The 18,338-nt window shown below is 38.1% G+C and overlaps 3 protein-coding genes across 3 annotated transcripts in view; 1 reads left to right on the top strand and 2 right to left on the bottom strand.

The window, feature by feature from the left end:
• The window catches only part of LOC103513762 (equilibrative nucleoside transporter 1), a gene marked incomplete in the record, with an annotated part of 58,618 nt that extends 41,851 nt beyond the window's left edge, over positions 1-16,767 (bottom strand). Inside the window, 2 exon segments of the mRNA XM_026826886.1 lie at positions 11,902-12,049; positions 16,618-16,767. Coding sequence (XP_026682687.1) covers positions 11,902-12,040 — 139 coding nt within the window.
• LOC103513771 (glutaredoxin-3-like) lies at positions 12,627-15,474 on the bottom strand. Its single transcript, XM_008478619.3, has 4 exons — positions 15,294-15,474; positions 14,299-14,560; positions 13,914-13,972; positions 12,627-12,663 (listed from the first exon to the last, which is right to left on the bottom strand). The coding sequence occupies exons 1-4, from the start codon at positions 15,341-15,343 to the stop codon at positions 12,627-12,629; spliced, it is 408 nt and encodes a 135-aa protein (XP_008476841.1). The 5' UTR covers positions 15,344-15,474.
• LOC103513770 (probable tRNA pseudouridine synthase 1) lies at positions 15,661-18,103 on the top strand. Its single transcript, XM_026826887.1, has 4 exons — positions 15,661-15,819; positions 16,924-16,957; positions 17,373-17,471; positions 17,839-18,103. Exons 1-4 carry the CDS (start codon positions 15,721-15,723, stop codon positions 18,090-18,092), a joined length of 486 nt encoding a protein of 161 aa, XP_026682688.1. The 5' UTR covers positions 15,661-15,720; the 3' UTR covers positions 18,093-18,103.
• The last annotated feature ends 235 nt before the right edge of the window (positions 18,104-18,338 follow it).

Here is an 18,338-nt window from a genome sequence, read left to right as displayed (position 1 = left end):
ACCATACTTCATACAGAGGTAAACTTGAGTAAAACTTGGCTCACTATGTACGCTTCATTAATATGCAGGCTTATTATCTACACATTTTAAACCACATTAATGTGCAGGATTCTTATTATGTACGTAACATTAATATGCCAGGGTTCTTACTACGTACGTTACATTAATATGCAGGACCACTGGCCATTGGGTGTCATCTTCCTTCTGCCGGTGTCTGGCTCATTAAGCCGGCTACAGAAGGTATGGTTTTTCTATATCGAACCGGTTGTCACTTCTGCCTCTCTTAAGCCGGGAACAGACGCTATAGTAAATTATGATGAGATGCAAGAAGAATCGCTCAGTTTTGTCCGGTTCTGACTCCAGTAAGTCGGCTACAAACGTTCCGTTGGATCTGTCAGGTACAAAATTTTGTCGGAGGAATAGGTATGACGCCCCCCTAAACAGAGTACGATGTACCTGACAGGTACACCTGAACGTCTGTAGCCAGCTGTTAAGTTCCATTTGATTTGTGTACGCTTACCAGGCCTGTCAAGCTAACAGCCTGTTATGTTCCATTTGATTTGTGTACGCTTACCGACTGTTAAGCTGACAGGCTGTTATAGGGGATGAAAAGAAGGTTGGTGAAATACACCATAAATCAGAGGAAATAACCCAATAATTGAGTATTGAGTACCCCCCCATAATGTATCAAATATATAAGACCTAGGTTAGACTGCGGGGGAAAAGGGACTTTCCAGTCCTATCCCAGCAGGATAAACAAGGTATATTCTATTCTATTCTATTTATATTTACTGGTCTCCTAAAACTTGTGGCGCCCTATCAGTATTTTTCCCCCAATGTAAGATACGCCTCTGCTCCTATGCTAAGTCGAGATATAAGTGTCCCCTATGTAATATGATACAAATCTGCGAGCCCTATCCTAACACACTATAACACAGTGGACATAATATGCCCTATCCTAACACACCAACACAGAGGACATAAATATCACTGCTGCAGCGCTGACAAAAGCATAACTCGCATTCCTTTCAAAGTGGAAATAGAAATATAGGGTGTTTCAGAAATATTAAGCATGTAGCTCATTTCAGAAATTTTAAGCATGTAGCTTATTTCAGAAATTTCAAGCATGTAGCTTATTTGCTTACGAAGAGGTTTGACAAAGGAAACGACTTTTCCCTGACTTTTCCAGTCTCCATGAAATTCCCTGACTTTTCCCGGTTTTCCCGGTTTTCCAGTCTGGTAGACACCCTGTGTAACAAAGGAGGTCTTATCGTCCCGAAAGCGAAGAAGGAAAGACGACATAATAAGAGAAAGCTAGCCATTCCGAAAGCAAACCTCATCTGTTTGGGTCAAAGTTTGCCCGGAGCAGGAATCGACCTCGCGACCTCTCCAAGCTAAGTAGGTAGGCTAGTTTGCCCACAATTTTATAAGTGCCTTCAATTTTTCTCACATATGCAATGTGCAATAATTTTAAAGTCGTGAAAACTTACATCAAGTACCTATTCAAGTGTCGGTTATGCAATGTGCAGTATGCAATAATTTTAAAGTCGTGAAAACTTACATCAAGTACCTATTCAAGTGTCGGTTATGCAATGTGCAGTATGCAATAATTTTAAAGTCGGCCTTGCACGCGGGAGACCCGGGTTCGATTCCCGGCGGGGTCAAGAAATTTGTATCATGCAAATGATTGATTCCGTGACTGGCTGTTGCGGGGCCCACTCAGCCTCGTGAGGAAAATGAGTAGCTATGACATATAAATTCGCATAGCGAATGGTAGGTAAACATTGGATTTTTAGGATTATTGAGATATTGGGAAAATCCTACAATGCTGCAGTCAGCACCAAAGTTGTGACATAATAACACAAAGAAACTGCATTTACATTTACATTTTTTTTTTTACATTTGTACCTTAAGGCTTCTCTCAGATTGGAAGCGTTAGAAGCGCGTTAGTCAAGACGCTTGATGGCACTTTTTCAAGAGGCTTGATAGAGGGAACTGTAGTAACGAAGGTCTTACCATCTTGGAATCGAAGAGAGGAGGACAGGATAGGAGAAAGACAGGCGTTCCGGGAACGAACCTTTTCCGTTTAGGATGAAATCTGCCCCAGACGGAAATCGAAACCGTGACCTAGCGCTTACAAGGCAGACGCGTTACCCTCCAAGCTAACTAGGCGGACACCAAGTTGTCTTTCGATATAAGAAACTACATGATATGCGGTTTAGACATTCTAATATTCGACTCCACGTTCAAAGCAGGCGATTTATTTTCGTGACCGCGAATTTCCGAGAAATTAATACCTATTTCAATTCCAATAATCTCAATGCTAACAGGCGAAACAAGATTTTATGCAGGAACACCTCTGATGGTCTTCAAGTAATCTACCAAACTGTATGAACGGCATCTAATAGGTACCTAATATAGGTAATTATAACTGAGAGAAACTGCACTCATAGGTGGGTAGGTAGGTACGTATAGGAGGTTTATACAGTAGAACCTCGATTATTTCAACTAATTGGGACCGGGGGTAGTTGAAACGATCGAGGTTGAAATGATCACTTTCTATGATCATTTCCTCTAATAAGTTAGGATATTCTTTGAAAGATAGAAAAAAACAATGGATTTTGAGTTGAAATAATAGAGTGGTGAAGTAATGGAAGTTGAAATAATCGAGGTTCTCCTGTAGGTAGGTACGGTACGGTACGGTACGTACGTTTATAATGATTTTATCAGTTGAAACTGATTTGAGCTACGGCAAATAATTTTCTTTTATGGATGTTACAAACGTAGGTTAAGTCCGGGATAAGACCGTTTTTAGGGGGGAGGGGCAGTGTCCCTAAATGTTCTGCTACATTAGACTCATGTGGTCTGTGTCGTAGCATGTCTGTGCGAGTAAAGGATTTATTTTATTATGTAAGTTATGTGTGTGCATACATAACACACACACTCCGTTTGCATCTCCAATTTCTAATCTACATTTTTCTTTTTTCGTGTCAGCAAAAAAAAAAAAAAAAAAAAAAAAACATCCCCAATTTCTAATTTTCTTTTTTTTTTTTTTGGGGCAAAAAAAAAAAAAAAAAAAAAAAAAAAAGCAGTGTCGGGGATGAGAGAAACTTTATCCCACTCCATTGCTTTTCATGTAGAAGGCTCCGGGTTCGATGCCCACATGCCTGAGCTCGATTGAAAAAAAAGCACTTGCTTTCCGAAAAGAGTGACTGAGTTCCGGAACCCTAATATAACTGGAATCTCAACATTATACAGACCTTGTGTCAGTTTTTAGGTCATAACTTTTTTTATCGACATAGCATTCCAACACTCTTGGGGTGGATTTCACCAATATTTTTTCAGTCTTTGGAAGGTTTGTCAAGCTAACAGCCTGTTAAGTTCCATTTGATTTGTGTACGGTGGGGGGGGGGGGGGGGGGGTGCATGCCTTTGTTCCGGGTAAAAATCGGGAAATCCGTATTTTTTCACCGTTTTGCTAGTTTGTACCGTATATGCCGAAAAAAAAGTTGGCAACCCTAGTATTAATTAATCCAATTTAATAAAACAAAAATATGATTCTATTCAAATGGAATAAAATATCTAGACTATAAGACCTCATTAGTAGTTCGAATCGTTCAATAGTCTATAAAATATTGAAGAACAAGAGAGAAATCATTAATTTAATTTCGTTTCATAATTGAAGACTTTTAACAAAGAAGACCAAGAGGAGCGAGCCTAACCCTTGTCTAGTTTTTCAGATTGTTTTCATATCAGCGCGTTTGATAGGGCATATTGGCCTTAAGAGAGGTATCCCAAAGTCCCAAGCTGCGTAGGCCCTTCTTGGGTAAAATGTCTTTTCTAAAGCAGAATATTGGTAAGAATAAAGTGGTAGAAGCAGTGGCGTAGCGTGTATGTATGGCGTGTATGGCGGCCATACAACTCAAAAGCCCACTCTAATAATGCCCATAAATATTAGGTAATGGCATGTACTGTGATGGGACTTGGTAGACCTGTGCATGAGCTCTACACGCCCTACACTTGAATTTAGACCACGCTACGCCACTGGGTAGAAGAATCATGTTGATATCTCTATTATTACCAAAGATAGACAAGTTTTTGTAAAATCATCCAGATAATTTTCCATGAAAATTAAAATAAAAAAAAACTCTATTTCCGTGTTTGTGTTCTTCTTCAATTGAACCGCTCAGTTATTTCCATTTATAAACCTACTCATAAAATCCCAAACCTGGATGAAAAGAGAAAAGGCTCTTGATTGCGGATCACTGTTTATACAACTACAAAAAGGACTCCCTGTCTAGACTTAGGGGCTCGTTGATACAAAATAGAGACTCCTTAGTCCTTACCTAATTGAATTATTGTATAGCATACCGTTGAACCTTTGACACGTTTGGCAACGTAGCCTACTTTTTAGATGAATCCTTGCTGCCATATTCAAATGGATAAGGTATAGGTATTTCATCTTATACAGCTTTTTTTAGAGGTTTAATTGATAGAGGGAACTGTGGGGGTGGGGGGTGCAATCTTGAAAGTTCAGGGTTCCGCAAAGATGTTCACCTTTTGAAAAGGGTTTCGCGGGCCAAACTAATTAAGAAACACTGCCTTAGAAAATAAATCCTTGTCTGACTTGTCTGTTTGTGTTTGGGTGCTGCCTTTTTTCATAAAAAAAAAGGAGCTACATTTTTTTATTATCTATCCAAATTCTTTCGTTATCATTATAGCACGCATCCTGTCCCTTTATCTATTGTTACCTAGAATTGGCAATTCATTAACAAATTTACGTTCAACCTAATGGACAATGTAGACTTGCAGAGTATTGGAGAGGCTAGGTTGGAATTCAAGACGACTAGATTCTATTCTATCGCATATCCTGTCCGTTTGATTCAAAATGTTTGTAAATGGGTTCTACTGCTCTTTTTACTTATTTAATCAGATTCATGAAAAAAAAAAAAATCAAGGATCTACAAAACAAAAATACTTTTAAATTTAAAAAATCCCTGAGAAATTAACGGCGCATTGGAAACTGGTACATTCACCATTCCAATAGTCTATTAGCCGCTAACCCAATTAAACTTTGAACCATCACTCGAACGACAATGATCTTTGTCCCTTCATAATCTAATTTTCTGGGTCCCCTTATATGACCTTTGACGGCTCTGACCCTGTTCAATTAACAAACAAATTAAGACAATATAACTCCCGTTCGTTATACTCAGAGTTAGCATTCTGAATGAGCACTTGAGAAAGAAATGATCTATAAGGGCACCCTTACATGCTATAACAGTGGTTCTTAATCCTTTTGAAGTGGCGGGCCACTAATATCAAACACATCTCTTTGCGATTTTATCCTGAACGGATAAGGTTTGTTCTCTGAACGGCTGACTTTCTCCCATCCTGTCTTTCTCCTCTCTCCGATTTCGGGACGAAAAGACCTTAGCAGTTACAGTTCTCTCAATCAAACCTATTAAAAAAAAGCCAGCCTAGTTAGCTTGGTTGGTGGCGCGTCTGCCTTGTGAGCGCTAGGCCGCGGGTTCGATTCCCGCCCGGGGCGGATTTTAACCTGATGGGATAATGTTCGTTCTCGGAACGGTTGGCTTTCTCCTATCTTGTCTTCCTTCTCTCTTCGATTTCGGGACGATAAGACCATAGCAGTTACAGTTCCCTCTGTCAAACCTCTTAAAAAAAGGATAAGAAAAAAAAAAAAAAAAAAAAAAAAAAAACAATTTTTTTTTAGAAGTACTAGCTAGGTAAAATGTTTTGAACCCCTGATCTACAGATAACTAAGTCCATAGGTATGAATATAAACTGTACGCTTAGAGCCAACATTGTACAAGTATTCAGTCAGATTGATAAGGGGATTAGGTAGACACTGTTGATAAGTACCTTCTGGCTATGGGCTATGTCTACACATCACACATTGAAAGAATGTAACATTTAATAATTATATTATATTTATGAAGAGTTCAGATTATATTTATTAACACACAAAACGTGCTCCTCTCAATATAGAGTATGTTTTTTTTTTTTTAATCATCATTTAATCATCTAACATTAACACCCATATTTATGAACAAAATGCTGGCTCTTAAGTTCGTGCTAAGCACAGTCTCAAGGCATTTGATTGGTCAATTTTGACTTGAGACTGATCTAAGAACGATCGTTCTTGTTCATAAATACGAGTGTGAATCATCTCAGTAAGCACTACTAATACTTCTTAAGCATTAAACGTGTTCCTCAGTCCAACACTTCTAATATGAACGTGATCATATCTAAATTTAAACTCAGAGAAAAGTGTGTCTTATAGGAGACACGTTTGATAGAGGGACTGTTGGTTTCATAGAGGGAGAGAATAGAGGTTTGATAGAGAGGACTGTAACAGAGGAAGGTCTTACAGTCCCGAAATTGAAGAGGAGGGTAGGATAGGTGAAATAAACGTGTGTCTTATAGGTTTGATAGAGAGGACTGTCACAACGGAGATCTTATCGTCCCGAAAGCGCAGAGAAGGAGGACAGGATAGGAGAAAGCCAGCCGTTCCGAGAACGAAAGTTGTCACAAAGTTCACCCAGGGGAGGGAATCCAACCCGCGACCTAGCGCTTACAAGGCAGGCTGGCACGTGTTCACCTTAAAACCCAAAGAAGCGTGCCTTATTGCCCACATGCCACATGAGCTTTATGGAGTACCTCTGCTGACACGGATTCTTACAATGAACTGAGGGACTAGAGATATGAACGAGAAAAGTTGCCAAATATGAAGAAGAGTTACCAATCAATTCAAGGATTGATGAGAGATTGATAGATCGCTTATCTGATGAGGGACATTCTAGGTACGACATCGACACAGATCAAAGGAAAATCCAAAGATGCAATTTTTTCATAGCTACGAAATGAAACGACGTTGAAGCACTCATAATAAAACGGATATTTCCACCCATCTAACGATTAACGACTTTGACCGATTACTATACTTTCTCATACCTATGTCCAATGACGAGGCAGGTAGCTTGTCACCAAATGAAGGGTAAAACCCCCGAAACTAAAACCCTCAGCAATTATACAGTGACATTAAAACCCATTTTCCATCAGTAACGTTAAAAATACTTTGGCCAGCCTAGTTAGCTTAGTGGGTAGTGCGTCTGCCTTGTAAGCGCTAGGCTGTGGGTTCGATTCCCGCAACTGATAACAGAGTTTGAAGTTTGAACTGCAATTTGGATTTTGAACTGCAACTAAGTACCTATTTGACTATTTCACACAAAAAAGTACTACTGCAAACTCTTTCAAGTTTCAAGGAATTAGCCTCACCAAAAAGTGTCAAATTGAAATTCAGAATTTTGGGGAGTCATGGCTGCCTAAAAGTTTGACCCATCACCAAAACTTTGCGTACCTACGACCGGTAGCTCCTCTTACCTTTCAGAAATCCGTAGGTGTTTCAATGAGTAAAATGCAACATGCACTCTTGCGCTGTTTACAGTTTAAAAATAAAATTAACGCGTAAAACACAGAGGGGATTGTGTTAACTGATAACTTATCAGTAAAAATTAAGACACATGAGGAAGAGAAAAGCAAAAAGAAGTTCCGAGCTTTTCAAGTCCATGCATTTTCCGCCATTGAATTTTTTTTGTTTACAAAATTTTTCTGGGGAAATTTTTGAGAGAGCGCTCTAGCGGATTTTTGATGAACTTCGATGATTTCAAAGAGGTGAACTTGCAGTGGATAACTAGAGTTGATGAATAGTGAAGCGCAATACCTAATAAGTCCGCCATTTTTTTTTTTTTTTTTTTTTTTTTCCTTTTTTTTTTTTTGTATAAAAGGTAGACGCAAAACCTAAAAAACCCCCCCTTTTTTTTTTTTTTTTTTTTTTTTTGCCGTTTCCTACTTTCCTCCTGGAGGAGCTCCTTAACCCAACCACTTTTTTTTATCATTATACAATATACATTGAACATTCTTTAATATCCTTGCCTATCCAAATTTTTAAGAGTAGGTATTTATTATTATTATTTTTTTTTTTTAAACGATTTGACAGAGGGAACTGTAACTGCTATGGTCTTATCGTCCCGAAATCGAAGAGAGAAGGAAGACAGGATGGAAGAAAGCAGAGGGAACTGTAACTGCTAGTTATCGTCCCGAAATCGAAGAGAGAAGGAAGACAGGATAGGAGAAAGCCTGCCGACAGAGGGAACTGTAACTGCTATGGTCTTATCGTCCCGAAATCGAAGAGAGAAGGAAGACAGGATAGGAACACAGAGGGAACTGTAACTGCTATGGTCTTATCGTCCCGAAATCGAAGAGAGAAGGAAGACAGGATAGGAGAAAGCCAGGGGGAACTGTAACTGCTATGGTCTTATCGTCCCGAAATCGAAGAGAGAAGGAAGACAGGATAGGAGAAAGCCAGCCGTAGGTTTGACAGAGGGAACTGTAACTACTATAGTCTTATCGTCCCGAAATCGAAGAGAGAAGGAAGACAGGATAGGAGAAAGCCAGCCGTTTCGAGAACGAACATTATCCCATCAGGATAAAATCCGTCCCGGGCGGGAATCGAACCCGCGGCCTAGCGCTTACAAGGCAGACGCGCCACCCGAACATTATCCCATCAGGATAAAATCCGCCCCGGGCGGGAATCGAACCCGCGGCCTAGCGCTTACAAGGCAGACGCAGATCAGGATAAAATCCGCCCCGGGCGGGAATCGAACCCGCGGCCTAGCGCTTACAAGGCAGACGCACTACCAACTAAGCAAACTAGGCTGGCAGTAGGTATTTAGAAAGGAAAATAAATCAACAAATTTCTACCACAGCAGGGATTTGATCCCATTGGCTGCTTCCAGCACTGAATGTGTACAACTTTGCTCCAGGGCCCAATCACCAATGAGGCTTTGTTTATTTATTTCCATTTTCCCCATTAATGTAAAACACCATGAACTGTAGAAATAAAAGGCATGTTATGGTGCAGTGTACAATGCATTAGTCATAACTTTGGCAAACACTCCATCTACCTTTCTTTTTATTTCCTTTGGAAAAATAATCATGTTTCACAATAATACACTGATTACTTGGAATAACAAAAATGATTCCTATTTTTAACCTTAGTCTGGGTGGGGAACTTGCACAGGGAGAAAATCAGCTTAGTCTGACTGGGGGACTTTAAACAGGGAGGATACCAGCCTGCATTTCCCTTCCCAAGAAATAGCAAAGGTTTGGCTACAAAATTTTGTTTTGTGGCTGTATCTACAAAATTTGAAGCCAAAACAAAATGTCAGCCCATCTTCTCGTTTTCCTAAATGTAGGTGCGACCTGCAACGAACAAGACCTGCTCCTAGCAAATGAGGAGGTGATACAAGTTTCAGAATATATACTAGAAGAGGAGTATCTGACACATTCATTGGTCAAAGCAGACACGGAAAGTAAGCCCAAAAGCAATCACTCTAGGGCTGATTGAAAGGTTGACAGAAAACTCCAAACCCCGTCTGAATACGGGAACTCAGGGCCAGTTTTTTACTTTCTATTACTACAGTTATAGCAAAGCTATACTAGTAATGAGAAAGTATTGCAATCAGTCCACATTTTTAAAATCGGGAAATGACTATTTTACTTTGGACATTGTAATGAACTCCACTCACACATAACCTCTTCACTCCATTCACAATCACCGCACAGGCGTCGTTCAATTCTCTAGATCACTGGAAGGCGGCTGGTCCAAGGTGGGTATTAGTTTGTTGGCCACCTGAAGTTCCTTGATAATGTCCAATCCTCCGATGAGTTCTGTGTTGACGTACACTTGAGGATAGGTGGGCCAGTTGGAGTAGATCTTGAGACCCTCACGAACCTCTTGGTCTTGAAGAATGTCGAAGGTGTCATAAGGAACACTGGAATAATAGGAAAACAGACAGAAGAGTTAAGCGTATGTGTCGTAAGGAATGCTGGAAAAACAATCAATAAAATTAATTGACGGACTGCCCAAAGATTGGATTGCCAAAACAACAGCATGACGTACACTTGAGGATAGGTGGGCCAGTTGGAGTAGATCTTGAGACCCTCACGAACCTCTTGGTCTTGAAGAATGTCGAAGGTGTCGTAAGGAACACTGGAATAATAGGAAAACAGACAGCAGAGTTAAGCAAAGGTGTCATAAGGACTACTGGAATAATAAGGAAACAGACAGCAGAGTTAAGCGTATGTGTCGTAAGGAATACTGGAAAAACAATCAATAAAATTAATTGACAGACTGCCCAAAGTTTGGGTTGCCAAAACGACAGCATACTTAAAGGAAATCAGAAAGCAGAGTTAGAGTTAAGAAGACTTGAGAAAAAAAGAGGATTCTAGGGAACTGTAACAATGAGGCCACAACTCTGAGCTGAAGCTTCAGTCTTAATAAATCTAAACTTTGATTGCCACGAAAACTAACTGCTCTTCTCAATTTTGACAATAGGTAACTGTAACAATGTAGGGAGGACAGGATAGGGGCCTTCTTTGGAAGAAAGCCTTCAATTCACAGAGATGTAGGGTGTTATAGTTATGTAAAAATCTACAATTTTCCTTGTTGTGCCCAAGGACTTTTCATGGTTTGTAATCCTATATGACCTACAGTTAGGACACTCATGTTTTACCCCTGAGTTCCCAGAAACTTTTATATTTGAAATAGGCTGACCATTTTGCCACAAGTTGTACACTCTAGGGGGCAAAAGAGACAAGTCAAAACATCCTAAATATGAGACTCTGTCAGACGAACATAAAACCCCTCTCAAACCCTGGACATATGGGACTAAAAAACAAATGTCTTCAATTTAGGACTTTGGGTATAACAAGGCTTTGACAAAAAAAAAAAAAAAAAAAAAAAAAAAAAAAAAAATTAGACGTATTTCCTGTATTTTGAGTGGGATTTCCTTTTTGATTAGGAATCTAATTTTTTGTTCATTACGTAAATAGGTTGGTTATTAGACTTCTTAGCTATGTAAATTGTCAGAGATACCCATCTCTGGTTAAAAATATGTAGGTAGATTTTAACTGGCTCGGAGACTTCTAGGTAATATACATAACATAGAGGCTCCATTTTAATATTTTTCATTGAGGTTTTTAGGAGAGATTTTTTTAAATCCCTATAAGTATAAGCGCTAGGCCGCGGGTTCGATTCCCGCCCGGGGCGGATTTTATCCTGATGGGATAATGTTCGTTCTCGGAACGGCTGGCTTTCTCCTATCCTGTCTTCCTTCTCTCTTCGATTTCGGGACGATAAGACCATAGCAGTTACAGTTCCCTCTGTCAAACCTCTTAAACCTGTCTTCCTTCTCTCTTCGATTTCGGGACGATAAGACCATAGCAGTTACAGTTCCCTCTGTCAAACCTCTTAAAAAAAAAAATCCTAGTCACAGGATCGATCAGACTTCAAAAATTCCTAAAAGATAAAGGGGGCACACAGGACTTCCTTGGGTTGAGTGCGAAGGGCATCCACTCATAAAATTTTTGTAGCCAAAACCAAATGTCAACCTAAAAGCAATCACTCTAGGGCTGATTGAGAGGCTGACGAAAAACACCGACCCCGTCTAAACACGAGAAAATGCGATGAAAAAGAATAAGAAAGAAAATTCTATTCTAGCGCTTATAATACAAAATTCTAAGTAAGACATCTATCTATCACTTGATTGCTTCCAGCCAAGTTAGCTTAGTTGGTAGTGCGTCTGCCTCGTAAGCGCTAGGCCGCGGGTTCGATTCCCGCCCGGGGCGGATATTAATTTATCCTGATGGGATAATGTTCGTTCTCGGAACGGCTGGCTTTCTCCTACCCTGTCTTCCTTCTCTCTTCGATTTCGGGACGATAAGACCATAGCAGTTACAGTTCCCTCTGTCAAACCTCTTTAAAAAAAAAATACTTTACTTCCCTTAGGCAAGGAAAGTAAAAGAGCATTCGACTTACCTCTGCGACTGAACGAGTTGGTCTTAGACGGTGTGATGGTGACTGGGGTGCCATTCTTGGACAGATCGTTCAGTAGGAACTGCTCCTCTGGTGCGCCACTACCTCCAGATCTGCGCTTGGAAGTGTCGGAGTGACTCATGGTGAGAATCTGGAACCAGAAGAGAGAGAATAGAATAGAATAGAATATACCTTGTTTATCCTGCTCGAATGAGACTAAAAAGTCCCTTTACTCCAGCAGTCTAAACAAGGTCTCGTGTATTATATGGGTTTAACATTGTACAATACATAATTAATAAAGTAGACCTTGCTTTATTATAAAAAAAAGCAAAAAAAAAATAATAAGACTTAGTATGCGGCCACAACAGTGACCATAAACCATGCACCCTTGCCGAGACCATCGACCATCACAGAATAAAAAATACTCAGCTCAATTTTTTGATATTCTCTGAGTGTTGGAGCTACATATTATCTTCAGTGTTCCATTGAGGACGCTTCTATTCATTAGCACAGTTAGTTTATTTTCTTTTAGGTCGGTACTGGGTTATGTTTGATGGTTGGTTCTTCATTGTGGACGCCTGATTAAGGATTTTTTTTTTTTTAAATTTATTTATTTATTTAAATAACATTTTACATAATAGAGATCTTTTCCTAAGCTGATAATATTATGATGATCTTAAAACTGCGAGTTAACTAAGTGTCCATAGGTGAGAGTGATTTACACAGGTTTAGTATTTCTTAAACTCTGGATTAGCTGAAACCTCTCTGTGGTAAGATTGGGAATTATGGGTCTTAAGGGCTAAAAAGTTATAAAAAGGTCATAAGGTTAAGAAGGAACAGAAATGTTTTGAGGCTGTTTACAGCAAAAATCCTTAGTTATAATGAGAAAGAAAGAGAGGGAGGTGGAGGGTGAGAGAGAAAGAGGGAGAGAGTTATTAAAACTTCATTCCTGCCCAAGTGTCTAAGTGTGTAAGTATACATAATGAGAATTAGGTACATAGCAACTCTTTATATCATTCAAGTACCTCTTATCAATCAATGTAGATAACAAAGTATCATAAACATTTTCAAGCGATGACATGTGTCACGTGACTTGGAAATATTTCAATTAGTTTTGAAATAGGGTGTTCTCGGATGATCTGGGTTATTCAAGGTGTGAACAGAGTGTCCAAAGCAGGAGGATGCTTTTCTCTATACATATTTATTTTTATATTACGCAACTACTAAGCACATCAAGGTCTAGTTGCCTCTGCAGTTCAATTCCCATAGTGCTCAAAGTTTTCCAGCTCTGCACTTGATGTATGCAGCTTCAAGAGGACTACTGATTAAATTAAGGGGTCCTTGATATAATTTTTTCATAAATATATTCATGGGTTATTACAGGTATTACCTAATTATTATGTAACAGACTTTACCACAACTCAGATTATCCAACCATTATATATGGGCCTTGGATTATCCCTAAAATTTATTGTCAAGTGGTGGGTATATTAGGTAATTTAGCTACCTACCTAGCTACCTGAAAAAATATTATCAATTCAAAAGGAGGATTGACGGATTTCAATTTTCTTGACATTCTTCCAAATTAATAAAATGTATTGTTAAATGATTAGAAGTAGAAAAAAAGGATGGATTGATAGATGAAATGTCCTAGTTTTTTTTCTACATAGATAGGTGCTCACTACTATTTATTTCAATTCCTAAATTGACTGCCTAAGGATTTACCTACCTAGCTATATTAAGAAAGCAACCTCTGGTGTATAGATTGTATAGTTCTCAGAACCCTACATGCCTCAAACACATGTGATTACCTAACCCCATTAGGCAATCTAAATATCACAACACCGAGAGGCCACACAAACTGGAACTAACCCTTCCCCCTTTTTTTTTTTTTTTTTTTTTTTTTTTGTCTTTTTTTTTATTTTTATATTGTATGTAAAAAAAGCTGCAAATATACTGTACTGAAACTTCTCTAGGGGTAGGTACATATATTTATTCACTATTTAAGTACTTACCTTTCATTTAGAGCTTCCTTGGGATCCACAGGCTGTGTGTTATTGGCAGTGCTGTTGAGCTGTGGACATTTCAAGAAGAAAAAAAAAAATTCCCCATGTCATAAATGCAATGCTTTTATCATTTCAAGATTTTCCTACTCTCAGAACTTTCTAAAACTAAATACCTAGTTTTTTTAACTCAATTGAACTTTTTTTCAAGTGCTGAGAGAAGGAGAATGTTGACCTCTTGTTTGGGACACACACTTCAATAAGAATTATACTCCCAAAATGCTTCCTGTACAGAACCAAGTAGATTCCTATACTCGTATATTATGACTGTACATAAATAGAACCCAGTATGTATCTATTTGGACTGATACCATGAAGACAAACAAAATTTCCTCACCTGGTTTTGTAATTTCTTATCTAAACTTTCTGGATCTGCTCCCTCGACTCGGTCAACCGGCTTCAAGTTTTTCAAAATGACAAATGTAGGTACGGCAGATACTTTGTAGTTCAAAGATAATTTGGGGAGGTCCTCCGCTATGCATCGGGCAAACACTACCTGACTGTATTTGGACTGTTTGCTCATCTCGTCAAACAATGTGTTCATGTGTTTGCACTCATCAGACCAATCAGCGTAGAAGTGAACGACAGCAGTTTTATCCCTGAAAGTAGTGAACATTAAAGATTATTTTTATAAATGATTTAAAGTTAAGTAGGATACTTTCATGAGTAACATTTTATTATTAATTTATTAGCTCCATGGCTCACTGAATGACTAGCTTGTTGCTCCTCTGTTACTCCACTTCAAAAAGACCATTGATTAAAATTTGTTTGGCTCGGATGATTCAATATTCAAATGAATCGAAGACCCCAATCCATACCCACATCTCCCCACCAATATTCCTATTATTCTCCTGATCCATGTTATGATTTAGCAGACTTGTAAGCTCTTGATCTGACTTAGTGTGACCAAGAGCTAATGTACTCCCTGCCATCTCTCATGTTAAAGTGTTTGCCAACTATGCTCAAAGCTGTTCAAGGAAATAATGGAATTTAACATGTTCCGGTTAACGCAAGATTGTAGACCTACGTGTAAATGTCCCCTGGAGATACAAAAACAAACACTGACCCTCGTATGTATGAAATCCAAAGATAAACTTAAGTTTAACTTAAGACGAACAATGTTGCCAATTTCATGTCATTTCTTGAGATAACTGGCTAGATTTCATGAAATTTGGCAAGATTTTCATTTCAAGTTAAACTTAAGTTTATCTTAAGATTTCATACATACGGGGGTAAGCATGTAGCATGTGGGTTGTTCAGTACTTGTGTATGTACCAACAGAGAAGTACTCTTTCAGTGAGTCAAACCTATTTCTATGGGGTAGGTACTTACTTTCCATACTTCTCAACATCCAGCTCCTCAGATATCTGTACCACAGACATTCTGGATTCCAAGGTTGGCAGGCTAAAATCAAAGGAAAATTGGAATGCTCAAGGAAAACGAAAAAAAACTAGCCCGATGAAAAATTTTTCACAGTTTTCTGTTTTGTTTTCTTCTGACAAATCTGACAGTCTCTTTTCCGTTTGTTTACTTTTATTATCGCACAGTGTTGCCAGATCTTGCCTTTTATTTTCGGCTTCAATTTTTTGTAGTTTTTTTCCACAGATCCAGTGTTTTTCACCTCCTCGTTAAGCGCTGTTGCCAAGTCAAATTTAAATTTGAACTTGTAAACAAACCATTTTTCAAATTTTTGTGATAAGTGAAAAGTGATAAGGAGACAAGGAATAGGAAACAGAGTATTAGGTGATATCTAGTGATAATGGAGTATTTTCGATACATTTTAGATAGGAGGACTTTCAAACTAATAAACAATGGTGTATTTTGTGTCAACAAAGTTAAGAATGCCTCCACATCAAATGTAATAAGCTCCAGCCGTTCCGAGAACGAACATTATCCCATCAGGATAAAATCCGCCCCGGGCGGAAATCGAACCCGCGGCCTAGCGCTTACAAGGCAGTGTATTTAATTTTGAATTAATCAAATGTTCTTCTTTTCTTTCCCTTGCTCTATGCATATTTCACTTTTGGTACATAAATGATTTGTAAACGAGGCAAAGAGTTTTGTAGGTACCTACCTACCTAGGACAAAAAAGAAAATTAAAAGAAGAAAGAACCGTTTTTGAGATCAAAAAAGATATTGACATCACTTTATTGGAGAAATCGACAACACAAAATTACACACCTGAAATACAATCTTTTTCCCTCCTTTTTTTTTTTTTTTTTTTTTTTTTTTTTTTTTTTTTTAACTGACAACTTGCATTCTTAGCTTCGTTCTCCCTCTAGTGGATTTTTCCATGGTAAAAAAAAAGCTGGCCCCTGGCATACTTTTAGAATTAACATGAAGCTGATTTACAACAATCTGTAGCTTGGATTTTCCAATTGTGACCAGCAGCAAAGCCAAATTTGGACAAATCAGGACCATGTCCTTTTCCTCGGAGGTGAAATGGTCAATCAATCAAGACCTTGGTAGGTAATAGGGATGGGTGTGGGTTCAATTCCTGTCCAGGTATAGAAATTTATCCTCCACATGGTTAGAGAATTTGACAATAAGCAGTAGTAGCCTACTACTGTTGTCGTGGAACTCTTTTAATATTCTATTTAAGAATTTGAGGTGTTTAAATAATTGCTATTACTTAATTTAAAACTTTAGTAAGTACCTGTATTCAAAAATTAGGAACAAGAGCAACACAGAATTTAGTTACCTAGTTAACAAAGAGTAGATAAAAATTAGAAATGCACAGTAAAACTCTACTGATAACAGAGTTTGAAGTTTGAACTGCAATTTGGATTTTGAACTGCAACTAAGTACCTATTTGACTATTTCACACAAAAAAGTACCTACTACTGCAAACTCTTTCAAGTTTCAAGGAATTACCCTCACCAAAAAGTGTCAAATTGAAATTCAGAATTTTGGGGAGTCATGGCTACCTAAAAGTTTGACCCATCACCAAAACTTTGCGTAGGTAATAAGCTCAATCAAATCAATCCTAGCTCGGGGTAAGATAAAACCAAAAATTGCACTTTCTACGTATTTGAGCCACAGTAGTGGTCATTAGCTCCGTGCTCATTAACATCAGGGTCAATAATCTCATATCAGAGTGTTTGTTAACTTCTATACGTGGAGACTGTGCCCAAATGGTCTCCGAGAATTATCAGTTGAAAAACAGTTCAACTTGAGATACCTAGTAGACCTTTACCGACCAGCCTAGTTAGCTAGGAAGGTAACATGCCTGCCTTGTAAGGACTAGGTCACTTGGTAAATTCCCAACGGGACAAAGTTTATCCTTTACAGATAATTCCAACTTGACCAATCACCTAATTACCTCCGCTTATTTCAATATAAAAACAAGAGAGTTATTGACTCAGGGCAAAGATTTTTTTTTAATTTTACATAATTATTCCCTCTTTGCAGACATTTTACAATTACACCCAGAAGTTGAAGATGATGTAAACATGTTTCTGAAAGTTGGTCATGGGGGTATACTTGAAGACTCTGCCTCAGGAGTACTAGGTAAGAACCAACCTCAGTGAGATAGGGGTTAAAATGGTAGACTAAACTTTGAATCTGGAGGTTGGTGAAAATCATCAAATTTATGAAGGTGTAAAATTAAATACCTAGGGAAATGATACATATTCATCACAATTAAATGATTTTAATATATTTGAATCTGGAGGTTGGTGAAAATCATCAAATTTATGAAGGTGTAAAATTAAATACCTAGGGAAATGATACATATTCATCACAATTATATTAAATGATTTTAATATAATTGACATTCCCTTCATATTTGGTAAGAGTTTTCCAAATTAAATTGACTATGATTTTTTTTTTATTTTTTTTACTTTCTATTAATGATTTTTTTCTTTTCCTTTTGCAGTTGTTGGCGTAAGTTCTGGCTGTAAAGTATTATCCAATGTGTCAAATAGAAACAAACACTATCGGGTGACCGGTTGTTTAGGGAATGCCACTGACACATTTACCAATGCAGGGAATATAACTTTAAGTGCATCTTATGGTAAGAAGAGATTTTTTTTACTATTTATTTGTCCATTTGAGTACAAACTGACAAAGCTTAATTTGCTTTACTGGTTTTCAATTAAAACAAAAAGAGTGCTTATTTATACTACTTGAATACAGCTGAAGGGTCCCTTTACACCAGAAGTAGTCTACTAAATTTTGTGGTCAAATTCTCCAACATTGTTGATAAATAGGTATCTCAGTTGGGATTGAACCCATGTACTCCTGCTCCTGATTACCAGGCAAGGCTCTTGTCTCCTGAATTTGGGTACACTCATCTCGAACCAAAAATTGGTTAAAATTTTTACCAAACCTTGTTGATCAAATGGTCCATAGTTTTAACCAATTTCTGGTTAAAGT

This window comes from Diaphorina citri, unplaced genomic scaffold (assembly GCF_000475195.1).
Source record: "Diaphorina citri unplaced genomic scaffold, Diaci psyllid genome assembly version 1.1 scaffold1023, whole genome shotgun sequence".
Classification (NCBI taxonomy): domain Eukaryota; kingdom Metazoa; phylum Arthropoda; class Insecta; order Hemiptera; family Psyllidae; genus Diaphorina; species Diaphorina citri.
The sequence above is the reverse complement of the archived record's forward strand: the minus strand, read 5'-3'. Positions and strand labels throughout refer to the sequence as shown.